The 12,946-nt window shown below is 38.8% G+C and overlaps 2 protein-coding genes across 5 annotated transcripts; one reads left to right on the top strand and one right to left on the bottom strand.

Annotated features, from left to right (window-relative positions):
- The first annotated feature begins 250 nt into the window (after positions 1-250).
- On the top strand, positions 251-3,118 carry LOC103703768 (TLC domain-containing protein 5-like). 4 transcript variants are annotated; one of them, XM_039127029.1, is made up of 6 exons: positions 251-410; positions 1,001-1,317; positions 1,533-1,673; positions 1,795-1,914; positions 2,337-2,432; positions 2,809-3,118. In XM_039127029.1, the coding sequence occupies exons 2-6, from the start codon at positions 1,099-1,101 to the stop codon at positions 2,929-2,931; spliced, it is 699 nt and encodes a 232-aa protein (XP_038982957.1). In that variant the 5' UTR covers positions 251-410; positions 1,001-1,098; the 3' UTR covers positions 2,932-3,118. The 4 variants fall into 4 exon arrangements, with proteins under 4 accessions (XP_038982957.1, XP_038982954.1, XP_038982956.1 ...); XM_039127026.1 differs by lacking the exon at positions 251-410 and adding an exon at positions 441-923 and having other exon boundaries at positions 1,008-1,317; XM_039127028.1 differs by lacking the exon at positions 251-410 and adding an exon at positions 444-853.
- Positions 3,119-3,397: 279 nt separating this feature from the next.
- LOC103703767 lies at positions 3,398-12,066 on the bottom strand. Its single transcript, XM_008786741.4, has 7 exons — positions 11,185-12,066; positions 9,735-9,877; positions 9,195-9,466; positions 8,018-8,172; positions 6,367-6,629; positions 5,512-5,574; positions 3,398-3,886 (listed from the first exon to the last, which is right to left on the bottom strand). Exons 1-7 carry the CDS (start codon positions 11,456-11,458, stop codon positions 3,629-3,631), a joined length of 1,428 nt encoding a protein of 475 aa, XP_008784963.1. The 5' UTR covers positions 11,459-12,066; the 3' UTR covers positions 3,398-3,628.
- Positions 12,067-12,946: the final 880 nt, after the last annotated feature.

Here is a 12,946-nt window from a genome sequence, read left to right as displayed (position 1 = left end):
GAAGCTGCAGCCTTTTATATATATATATATATATATATATATATATATATATATATATATATATATGTGGTTTGGACCACTACTATGTCGTACAAAAAGATTTCTCGGGCACACACGAGGAAGGTGTGGCAAGTGGCAACTCATGATTCAATCATCTGAGGTCATGGGTCATGCGAGTTAAATTAAAGGGCATCCCATTATAATTGTACTGCTAAAACCTTCCCTGTTGCTTAAAATTCAAAGGACGGTAGAACAAGAAAGAAGAGAGAGGAAGGGATACGTGGAAGAAAGATGCCTTTGAAGTTTGATCTACCGCACCAACATTAATTCGCAATCTACTTTGAAGTGATCTAACAACACCGGTATCCGGATCACACAGCTTTTTGTAACAGAGGAAAGCTTTCTTTTTGGTAATAACTGAGTAGCTTATCATGTAACGAGAAGGAAGTCATCTTTCTGTCTTTTCCTTTTCTTTTGTTGGTGATTGAAGGAAGTAATCTCGTAGAAGTTTCTTTGTTTTATCCTGTTCTCTTTCTAGCTCCTGCTCCACCGTTTACCAATAAATCCCCAACTGCATGAATTGAACTAGAGATTGAATGCAGCTCTCCGTTCACAAGATGTTGATCTTTATTACCATGAAAAACCCGTTTTCCCTGCTGCCCTTGCTTCTATCCTATATCCAAGTACTCTCAACTCTCTTTCTCTCTCTCTCTCTCTCTCTCTCTCTCTCTGTGTGTGTGTGTGTGTGTGTGTGTGTGTGAGGGTGAGAGACAATTGGAACAAGTGGACAACTTTTTAGTATTTGCGTCCTCCTTAGCTTTTGAAGCATAGAAAAGAAGAATTGGTTGTTGAAGTATGCATTGAATCTTGACAGCAACTTTCTTCCTACCGTTTTCTGGCAATATGTCTTCTTTTCTGAAAAGGTTTATCTTGTTTCTCCCGCCTATTGTCTTCCAAGTCTCTGAAAACCAGTAATTTGTTGAATTTTCTGATGTCCCAGGATTCAGTGAAGGCAGTCAACCGGTTTTCTCTCCCAAAGAAACGGAAGCTTCTTGCTCTTGTTCAATACAAAGCAGAAAGTCCCTTCAAATAAGTAAGATGGAGGATTATATCATCAACTGGGTTATCTCTGGAGTGGTTTTCTGGACGACGACGTTCTTAGTAATCAGAAAATTATTTCCCGAACGTACCTTTGATTTCTGTAACCGTATTGTTTCCACAATCCATGCTTCACTGGCTGTCTGTTTAGCTTCTCTCTCTGTGCAAGACTGGAGCTGCCCTGTGTGTCCTGTGGCATCAAGGTCCTCTCCATGGCAGGTACATCGATCACTTGCTCTCTGCTTCTTACTTCGAACAGTTCCAATGAAATTCCATGTGCAAGGCTTGAGATATATCAGTATACAGCATCACGTATCTGAGTCGGACAACATATACTTCGATTATAATTTTTGATGTATTCGAGGATCTAAGCTTTGAGCTTTTATTCTGCATGATTTGGTTTCCGACTTACTTGTCTTCAAATCCGCATGCAGATGAAAACACTGGCAGTGTCTCTTTCTTATCTGATCTATGATCTGATATGCTGCCTCTTTGACAACCATGTCAACCTCGACAATTCAGTTCATCACTTGGTCAGCATTATTGGTATTGGAGCGGGTCTTGCATATCAAATTGTAAGCAATTTATATTTTAACCATTCAACCTTCTGTTCTAGCTGATCTACACTGTAACATACGAACGATGTAGGTACGGTCGTTTGATTGGCATCTAATTTGCACCATCCCTTTTGCATAGTGTGGATCAGAAATGGTGGCAGCTTTATGGATAACAGAGATTTCTAGCCCTTTCTTGCACACGAGAGAACTTCTAAAGGAGCTTGGTTACAGAGACACCGACCTTAATTTAGCAGTTGACGTGAGCTTCCTCATCATCTCATCATTTTGCTATCTTCCATTTCCCCTTTAAGTGTTAACAATTATGTTATCCGAAAAGCAAACAAAAATTCATTAAAGATTAAGGGAAAATGAGGAAGTCTCCACATCAATGAATGAAATGGTAATTTAAGAAATAAAATCTCTTCTAATCTTTATCTGCAAGTGCTTCAGCTTTAAATGCATAGATAAATATGGCGGACAGGAAGCTTCTTTCCTTAAGTTTCAAATTCGATGGAAAGGGAAGTAAAAACCACGCAAAGAAGGGATACCTTTGGCCAGGCCAGGCATTATGGATTCAACTAAATTTGACTCACCAGAGTTTTGTTCTGTAAAAATACTTGCAAAGACATCAGACGACTTACACGACAGAAACTTCTACTGATCTGCTTCTTTCTGATGCAGATTTTATTTGCAGCAGTCTTCTCATTTGCCAGGATGGTTGGCGGTCCATACCTAACATATCTAACCTTGACAGCAGGCAACCCACTGCTCATCAAGGTACGAGTGCAAAATTACAGAGCTGTCTTAAATTAAATTTTAGCTTTATCTTAAGTTTCAGTTCTTCGGTTACGTTATATATATATATATATATATATATATATATATATATATATTATATATATATATATATATATATATATATATATATATATATATATATATATATATATATATATATATATATATATATATATGTGCGCTTTGACAATTTGTCATCCATGGTTTCTGGCATTGCGAACTAGTATGCAGTCAATTGGACGGTTCTAAGTGCTACAAGAAATTTCCCCATGCCGTGCTTCCAGTTAGATGCTGGAGTTAGTATAAACTTTTTACGATAACATGGTTTATTTCGTTTGTATATGTGGATTCTCAGGCAATGGCACTAGGATTGCAGCTGGTGAGTGCATTCTGGTTCTACAAGATTCTCAGAATGGTGAAATACAAAGTGGTCAAGAGGGTGGGACCCAACAAAGCTGCCAAAACTCCTAGCCGCTAGGTTGGCCGCTTCGCCAAGAATTCATCAGTCCAAATAACAGGTGCATGATATGAAAAATTATCTAGGTGTACGCCAATGTAGTTTTAATTGTTCATTTATAAAAGTGTGTACTGGAAGTACGGTGCTTTCTCATCTATTGAACAGCAACATTAAGTCTGTGATCAACAATTTCTGTGGTTCTTTGGAATATTTCGTTGCACCAACAACAACACGAGCAGGTCCTGATAGTATTTCCATACGCAATAGTTTCACCGGCCAATGTCTTTAAATGGATCTCCCTTCCCACTGACGCAGCCACCGCAACCCCCCAATCCTCCCCCCTCCACCAATGCTTTTTTTTTCGCACGATTATACCGTTTAGCAGCCTCACGGTTTCAACACAGAACAGCGCATCCTGGGCCCAAGATGGGGTGCTGGCCACTAATATCGGCCCGTCTAAAACAAAAGCCCATACTTCCGGGAGCCGTCAAATTGGTAATACTCCTATTTACTGAACTTCAAAACGCATTTCACAAGAAATGTAGGTATACAAAAAAGAGAGAGAAAATTACACTGGATTTTTTGGCAGGGCAGGATGTCAATATATGCCCCAAAGCGTGTTCAGCTCGTAATATACAGATGGGGGATTGCTAGGACAGTAAGCTGTGGCAGAAATCAGGGTGACCTCTTCATGACCTTTGGATGGGCGCCGAACATCTCAAGATCGAGAGCTACTCTTTGATTTCTGTAGAACTTCTTTAAGAACTGATGCAATTCTCTCTTCCATGTGATGTTCCATGAACCTCTCCTTCACCCTCTCATATCCTTTCCGTCCCATAGTCAGCCTTCGTTCGACATGGGTGGCAAGTTTTACGATGTTCTTTGCAAGTGGGGTGACACCCTCCTTCCCCACAGGATGCATTAAACCTGTTGAACCATTCACAACAATCTCCGTCGTGCCGCCTGCGGCAGTCCCCTAAGTATTTTGAACAGGTAGAATAACAATACAGAGTCAAGTTCGAAACGCAATTTACAAGAATCATGATAGGAAGCTATCTAACATGAGATATGTGCACAATTGCCATTACCGAGACCAACTAGTGATGGTCTGGCACCTAGCTTTAGCATTTTTACTGTGTAAATAACCACGAGGAAGACAAAGACTGAATGGTTCCTGATCTAGTGCCATCATTAGCAGGCAACCAGAGCCGATTCTAGCATCAACATCAGCAGAACAGGCCAGCAACCCTCCGACTTTGACATCCAAGACCAAGAGAGAGATCGAAAAACATGAGAATTGAATTGCTATATAACATGCATATACATCCTTGTCCAGTACTTGGTTCAGAGCAGGAAGGAAAAGAAGGAAATGTGCATACGATTTTACACACTAGCTAATACTTGGTCGAGAGTACACTTCTCATGCATACTTCTTTTCTCCTTTATTACTAGACAGGAATGAGGAATTAGAACCCTATTTATGATCAGTGTGGAAGGCTCGCAGCTGGCTCACTCTTCACAGGTGGCCAGAGAAGAAGACAGGCACAATTTGCTTTGTAGAATCAATGTGTAAAGAATGTGGGCATGTATTCTTTTTGATGTGGTTTGTCCCATACTTTGGAGACCGTGGGTCCAACTTTGGTTATCAAAACATTTAGCTATCCACCAAAATAGACAGAAAAATATTGTAGGCTTTGAATTGCATGAGAATTCTGTAAACTGCTTGGGAAGGAAAACAACAAATCATGGACAACACCTGAAGGTGGATCAAGAACAGTCAGGGTGCGTACAAAACAACAAGAGTATTAACTGCGTCTACTTTCTAAGGAATCAAAAAAAAAAAAAATCATGGATTTTCTCATCAAGTCTTCTACATTTGGGGACACAGTAAAAAAAATGGTGGGCAAACATTCGATGAATGCAGTTCTGAAACTGTGGCAGGACTATGAAGGGCAAAAGTGGACGTGAGCATTTGTCACAATATTGATGAGAAAAACGGCCAAGCGTAAGAGATCAGATTGAAGCTCTGTGCATCAGGCTCATTTACAAAAGGTCATAAAAGAAATGGAAGACCCAAGAAAAATTGACCTTAACCAATATCTTGACACTTACCCAAATTCATGGTAAAATAGGACCGTTAAGGACGAGCCAGTTCTGATGCAATATGGTTTATAAGAGAAAATTTCATACAGGACATCTCATTAAATGCATACTGGTTTTGGTGCTTATGCTGGGCAGCTTAAAATAAAAAGTTGTGTACCAGCAGGCATGTCATCTATGCATTGGATTAGCATCATTGCATGCATTTTTTCATAGATATGCATCAATAAAATGTGAAAGTTAATTTATAAAGCAAGATATAACAATCTATGCTATAGATTCAGAATATTATAACAATATAATGCTATATAATAAACGAAAATATAACCTAAGATATGATCCCATTACAGCAGGTGGCTATAGCCTACCATGATCAATCCTAGTCAATTGATTTTCAACAATTAAAATTAAGAAGATAACATGAGAGATATTGATGATGTTAAAAATGTTCAGGTTCCATAATCAATGGCAACAAAGTAGTGTGACAGGGACAAAACTTACCAACACTGGCAACTGAAATGCCATAGCTTCAATGGTTATCCTCCCAAAGCACTCTCCACGGGCCTACAAGATAAGGAAGATTAGGTTTTAACATTGAACTTACATCTTGCATCATTTGGACTGAGACTTAAAAGAAAAATGTCGTAGAAGAAAATTAGCAAGAAAATAGTACCATCCAATCAAAATGTTCATCCAAACTATAAAAAGAAAGTGTGATTGAAGAGACATCAGATAAAGTCATGGAGAAGCAGTTTGGAACCTCCACATTACAACAGAAATTTCTATAAAATCATATATTTCTTCTCGTTGTATATCAATAACATTTATCCACTTTTATCATTCTTTGCAAACTTTAAGCACAACAAGTTATATTCCAGTTAAGTAATTACATTGCACCACAACACAAAAAAAATTCATTGAACCACTTGATGCTCAACAGACCACCTGTCAAACAATTGCAGTCAACTCTCAAGTGCTCCAGGAAAGCGAAAAATAACTGCACAGTTCTGCACATCCTAAAACTATCAGATGTCCTCGTGGAGCTACCCAGGGCATGCTAGGATTGTCTGGAGAAGAGTTTCATTGATTGAAAGAGTTCCAGTAAGAACAGATTATTTTACAGAAAGATTGCAAACATTTCATGGCCTGTGTAAAACATGATGTTTAATAGGCTGTGAAGGTAACCTTATAAGCCCGAATTCTTGAAGCCACTACAAAATATCAGGGGAAGAAGGTGTAAAACAAAAGCAATGACACCAATTCTAATGATTTATCCTTGACAGAAAAAGGAACAAGGAAATCAAAATGGTCAGGCAATTATCTGAAATAGTTAGAGCATAATATATTAATATATACCTGAGAATTTTGAACAAGCACATCGATTGCAGCTAAGTATGGAGCAACTGTCAGTGTTTTATTGACAAAATGGACATGGTCCTGGATTCCCTTCTTTGACACGAAGTCACGGAGCTCCGTTTCAAACTTGGTCTGAGCATTGATATCACTTCCAACTACAATTGCATGCATTGATGGCACTTGGAGCTTCTGCTCTTGGATCAGCTGCAGACTTTCATAAAATGAGTGAAGAAACAAATCCTGCCCCTTCCCACGAGAAACACCTGCATTAATATTATATGGCTTTCAGCACAGATCAAAAAATCGAATCGATCAGAACATCGGGTTACACTATGCATCATATAAGACATAAATTTAGCTCCACATATGTGAGAATTTAAAGCCATATAAAAGGGTTATTGCCTGCCAGAAGACAGGGTTATCTATATGAGGTAAAAACCATTTCCTCTCGCTAATCTTCAGAAATTCTAATGGCACACAATCCTGATTTACATGTTAGTTTTAGTCAAGGATTATCACTGAGAAGCATGGAATGAATATATATCATAACAAGTTCTCAGAAAGAGGGAAGTAATTGTATCGTACTGGTATTCTGAATAAAAATTGCTAAATTTCAACAATTTGAAACTTGTCCATACAAAATTGCCTTTGTTCACATATAGTGAGTATCCGTGGTAAATTTGATCTTTCTTTCCATGTAGAAAGACTTATGTTGGTTATGCTAGTACAAATTATTGGAATGAATAAATATAAAATTCATCGGCGTCTTAAAGGAAGAATAATGCAAAAACGCTAACTAAGTCTCCGTCTTGTCGGTTTCATATAAGTATGTTCTGCTTACAGATGATGTCCCAACTCCATGGATAATGCTTAATTTTCATATGTGCAACAAGATTTTTTTTCTTCTCATAAAAAGCTGTAAAAGTATATAAAAGAAAGAACGATTATTATTCTAAATTGCTGTTGCCTCGTAAATTACAATTACATGTGTGTCCAATCAAATTATGTACACAAGTTTAAAAAAATGAAAAAAACTTACAAGCATAAAATTTAAAACATCTCCACAGTTTGAATCGATTTCAACTGATTGGTCAGAAAACCAAAATCTGTGTTAAAATGAGTCTAGTTCTCAATGTAATGCAATTAAAAATAATAAGGTTTTCCACGACTACAGCAGTAACCCTTTTAGTGTATCATTTTGAACTGTTGCATTTTTTCAATGCCTGCACACTCAGTACTTGGGGCATGTTAAGCTTGATTTATGCTGTTGAACCATTTCCTAATAGCTCAAGCTTATGTAACTCTTCTTGTGTGTTGACTCATTTATCCTTCCATGCGCATCGTTTGGACTGAATGTTGGTGCTAACAGCTTAAGCTTTTGGAGCCACATGGCTAGTTAACAACGTGGCATGTCATATCATGTTGACATCCATTATTATATTCCATCATGACAAGAAAACAACATTGAAAGAAAGGAAAAAAAAGAAGAAACAGAAGATATCTATATATTTCATACTTATGTTCAAAAGACAACATGAATTCACACATTATGAAGCAAAATCACTTTGAATGGAATTAAGCTTATTGAACTAGTAGATAAGCATTAATGCTACGAAACTGTATCCAACAAATTACATTATGGCGAGCTTACTGTTTATTATGGCAAAGAGAAGATCATCACTCCGCACTCCAAGGGACTCACGTATATGCTCCCGAAGAACCCTTCTAGCAATGTTATCTTCAGCAACCTCCATTAGTTCTCTGCTATTCCCAAGGTGAACAACATAGGTTTGGGGCATCCGGATTCTAAAAAGTGAAGTAGATAAGGATGAATTCTTAAAGTCACAGAAAGGAAAACTTTTAAGCAACAATGGAAAAGTTCACACTTTTAAAGTAGAAAAAGTTTACACTTTTAAGCAACAATTATATAGAAAATATATCTCATGCTAGTTTAAGTATAAGATCACTAGATTGCTAATTGTGAGCATAGAGTAAATATTGAACTTCAACTATGATAGAGAATAGTTATATTTAATCCACTGTTTTATTATAAGATGCTAACAATGATGCAGGACAAAAGGGAGAAGGAGAGGAGGATAGAGAAGAGGAGGAGGAGGAGGAGGAGAAGGTTGAGGGAGAAGGCAACTTAATATTTTGTATTCTCAAATCCCAATAATGCAAGCTGTCTTCTCAATTAATATAGTAGTAGGTTTATATAGACAACCCAAAATCTTATAAGAGTCTGTGCAAAAATAAAATACTAGAGTCCTCATAAAATTCTAATCCTAGAGTCCACAAAATTCTAGTCCTAGAGTCTACATAAAAATAATTTTTTTTAATTCTCAAATAAAATAAAATTTTCTATTTTCTATATTTGTGCCTAATAGAAGTTCGCCTAGATTTAATATTAGACGGTCCTCCGTCAAACGACCAACAAGAAGCCATAGATTATGTTCTCCACAAGATTTCTGGCACATGAACAGATCAAATGTAACAAGTAATTATCTGCAACTGTTTTTCATTGATCATAAACAAAACCACATATGATAGAAAAGTTAAGTATCAACAATTATATACTACACAAAATGGTGACGCTAAAAGAGTGAAAAAAAGCACCAAATGTGAACATCCATGGATAAAATATTCTATCAAAAGTTTGAATTGCATTTTCAGGCACAACTTAGCGTGGTCTGGAAAGGATACATGATATTGGAATAACTAAAGTTTGTTTAAAATTGCTAGATACAAAAGGCATAAAGGATGAAAGAAGGTTTTATTGACAAAATACGGCAACTGGAAGATGAGATTTACTGCACTTTCTTACGTACTTTAGACGGTCATGAGTTCTATTCTTCCAGTATTCAGCTGTTGTATGAGAGTCAATCATGGCACCTGTGACAAAAGGTAGATGCTTGACATATTCCAATTTGAAGTAATGCCCTCGCATTTCATGAATCCACCACAAAATCTTTGGAAGAACTTGAGAAACATGTTCCTTCAGAACAGCATCAAGCCACTTCCCAGCAACAGCCGTGTTCAAAACAACCAAATCAGCTTTAAGAGCAGTATTGATTGCCTCTTGACCCTTTGCAGAAAAGACCTGCCAATGTGAAGGATCATAGTAAGATGGTAAATAAAATGGTAACAGTGAGTTAAGCTTTTCTACTATCAAGTCTCTGTCAATCCCTCTTAAACACAGGATGTAGTAAGAGTAAGAGATATCAGTGAACTGCTATTGAATCCTGTTGATATTCTGCTTGGAAAAGGAAAAAATAAATGATTGCATTCGTTGTAGAATGTAGCTAATTAGGTGGACCAAAAGAGCATACTCAGTTTATACGGATAGTTCAGTGTTAACAACATGCTACCTGCACTCCTCGATTCAACATTTTATGCTCCAAACTGTATGTGACCTCATTTGCATCTTCTGATTTTTGGTTAGTGATCCAGGCCACTTGGGAACCAACATTTCTTAAAAGAAATGCTAGCTCCATTAACAGTAATGGTCCACCTGCACACGAAAGTTTTATAGTGAAAAATATATATACATATAAAAAATAATTGCCAAGATGCAAACTTCTGCTTGCTTTAAGCCATTAAAGTAGGTCAAATGTATTGGCAGACAACCATATCAATAAAGGGAAGGAAAATACATCCATCTAAGTAATAGCATTGTTTGGAACTTATTTTGATTGCAAGTTCAGTTGTTTCGCTTGGACAGGCAAAGGTCAAAACTGTGTGATTCCTTTTGTGCTTGCAGCAACTACAGGATCCCAAATTGGGATGGACATTTAGCCATTTTTTCTTGTGCTGCTCATCTTCATTATGATTTACGTAAGTGATGATACATCCTCCTGCTAACTCATCTTTGCATGCTTCCTTATAACCAGTCTTTCTGCAAACATGTAATATTTTAAGGCTAAAAACTCGCATTTTTTCTCCAAGAAAATATCCAGATTAGAAACAGGTCTCCATGCTAGTGAAAGAGACTCCGAGATGGAGTAAGATTTATCAAAATGCAAAGTTTTGAAGGTGAGGAACTCAAATGACATATGTGGGATATAACAATTATTAAGATACTAAATCAGGCTTCTTTAATAATTCTTATGGTTTTCACCTTCCCGGTAGTATCCTTCGTCGAGATATTCATTGACAGCTTTCCATCTCCTCTGAAAAACCTGCTCAACAACACCAAGAAATGCCCTAAAACCAACAAATGCAAGTCATTATCACCAATGCTACGTTTAACCTTGACACCAGGTATTAACAATTCCATCACATTTCCTCCAAAAACTTGTGGCACCTTACAATACTTTCCCACCACTGCCACCTGCCCAAACTTCAACAAGTGTTTTGCAAATTAGTAGTGCCACAAAAGAACAGCCATTGCCATCCTCAAGATCCTAATCAAGGGAGTGCTAGATGCACGGTACCCTTGCTACATTCTCTTCTTTAACCTCCATGAAGCCCAAAGCTCTTCAGCCATATGATTCCACGGCTTCAGAAAATCTTCAATAGACTAGCTTATAAGGACCGAAACCCTCATTTCTTTCTCGATTGACTTATTGATTGCCGCTACAAACTTCCATGGATCTCACAAACCCAACCCAAAACCTTGTCCTAGGAAGCAACTTATTGTCTTTTATTAAAAAGCAATCCTAAAGGAAATGATCATAGCAAAAACAAAAAAAAAAAATCCTAAAGGAAATGAGAGAAGTGTTGAAACATCACGAGATGTTCCTTGTATATAACTTAGACGCAGATAATGAGCCCAAGGAGTCGGGGCAACCAAGGAATGGAGCAGGAGGCGAGAAGTACCGGAAAGAGAGAGCTCGTGAGAGACGAGGAGCACCAGCTTCGACCTCATGAAGGCAAGCGGGCTCTTCTGCACGCGGGCGGGCGGCGGCAGAAGCTGAACTCGATCACTGGCCACCGGGGCCGCTCGTCCTCCCTCCCGCCGCGGGTCGCAGGAGTCGAGGCCTCCCCTGATGAAGACGACCAAGGCGGTGGAGCCGGAGAAGACGACGAGGAGGAGGAGGAGGAGGCGCTTGTTCTGGAGAGAGATCCATCCGGCCGGCGCCGGCTTCGCCATTGGAGACGGCCGGATCAGAGCTCCCCTCCCAGATCCAGCATGCTAGGATAGGGTCTCGGGATCCCTGCGTATAATGACGGTTCTTAGGGTTCTAGGGTTTCTCTCGGTATGGATATCTATGAGGATTTTGGGATTGGTCGGAAATCGAGCTCCAAGTTAATAACCCTCTTGCTTTCTGTCTCGCTCGCTCGGCGGTGGCGATCTATACCTGACCCAGGACGCTCCCGCTGTTAGGGGTTAGAGCAGGATACCACTCTCTTCATTTTTTATTTTTTTTTTTGTAACGACTAACGAGAGAATACTCTTAGAAATAGATAAAATAAAATGGAACTTCTGGCACCCGCTTGGCTCGGAAAATGCGAGCAAAGGAGGGCGAAAGTTCAAGCGAGAAACTTGCCGGCACTGATGCAAGGAGAGACGACTCGATAGTAGATGAATTTAGAGGATGCATTTCCATCCCTAGCTGTCTACTAATCCGAAGTATAGTGGCCAAGAGAGGCGCGAGAATTACTTCAATATGTGAGGAGTGCTCACATAAAGGAGTCTATTAACCATGTATTGCTCGATTGTCCTCGGAAAATGCAGGTGTGGAGGAGGGCTTTGTTTCTCATGCCACGCTCCGTGGAGTTAGTTGAGGAGCTTCCTATACCAGCTGAGGAAGGCCATGAGAAGACTGAGTTCTGTTGAGTAGGACATCACATGTGCTTATTTGGTTTTATCACATCTAACTGGACATGAACGCCTGTCTCTTTGAAGATAGGAGAACATTTCTAAGGGTTGTGGTGGATAGAGCTCTCCTCTAGGCTGCAAAGATCATCAACAAGACCATAAAGATTTTATTTGGGATAGCTAAGGACATATGAGACTTCCACTTCGTTATTGCAGCGCCTAGATGCACGCTTGTCTCTTGGGAGGCCCTACCCCTCAGGCATCTCAAAGTGAATTTCGACGACAGTATGTCTACAGATAGAGATATAGAAGGTATGAGTTTTGTGATTAAGGATCACAACTCCGAATTGATTGCCACGGGAGTGCGTTGCACCTATGACATGACAGTCATTGGGGTGGAACTCATGGTAGCTTGGGAGAGCATCACCTTTGTGAGGCATATTTTAGGGGTTGTCAACATCTTCCTGGAAGGGGACAATGACGATGGTCAAGTGGATCTAGGATGAGAGGAGGAGGGACGATGACCATCCACTGCTCAGGGATATCTATAGGTTAGTGAGAGCCTGTGACTCATTTCAAGTTGCTCATGTATATTGGAAGGCAAACATGATTATACATTGGGTCGCTTTCTTCGCTACTTACCATTTGAGAGAGGTATTTTGGACATGCTTTGTAGTCGCCCTTTTATCTTTATGCTTTCTTTTTTTTTCTTCAACTCTATATGGGCTGCACTCATACCAGCAGCCATTGTACAAAATAAAATAAAAATAAAATAAAATAAATAATAATAATAATAAATCCTCACGGGAAGTCACACCC

The sequence above is a fragment of the Phoenix dactylifera genome, chromosome 6 (assembly GCF_009389715.1).
Source record: "Phoenix dactylifera cultivar Barhee BC4 chromosome 6, palm_55x_up_171113_PBpolish2nd_filt_p, whole genome shotgun sequence".
Taxonomy (NCBI): Eukaryota; Viridiplantae; Streptophyta; class Magnoliopsida; order Arecales; family Arecaceae; genus Phoenix; species Phoenix dactylifera.
The sequence above is the reverse complement of the archived record's forward strand: the minus strand, read 5'-3'. Positions and strand labels throughout refer to the sequence as shown.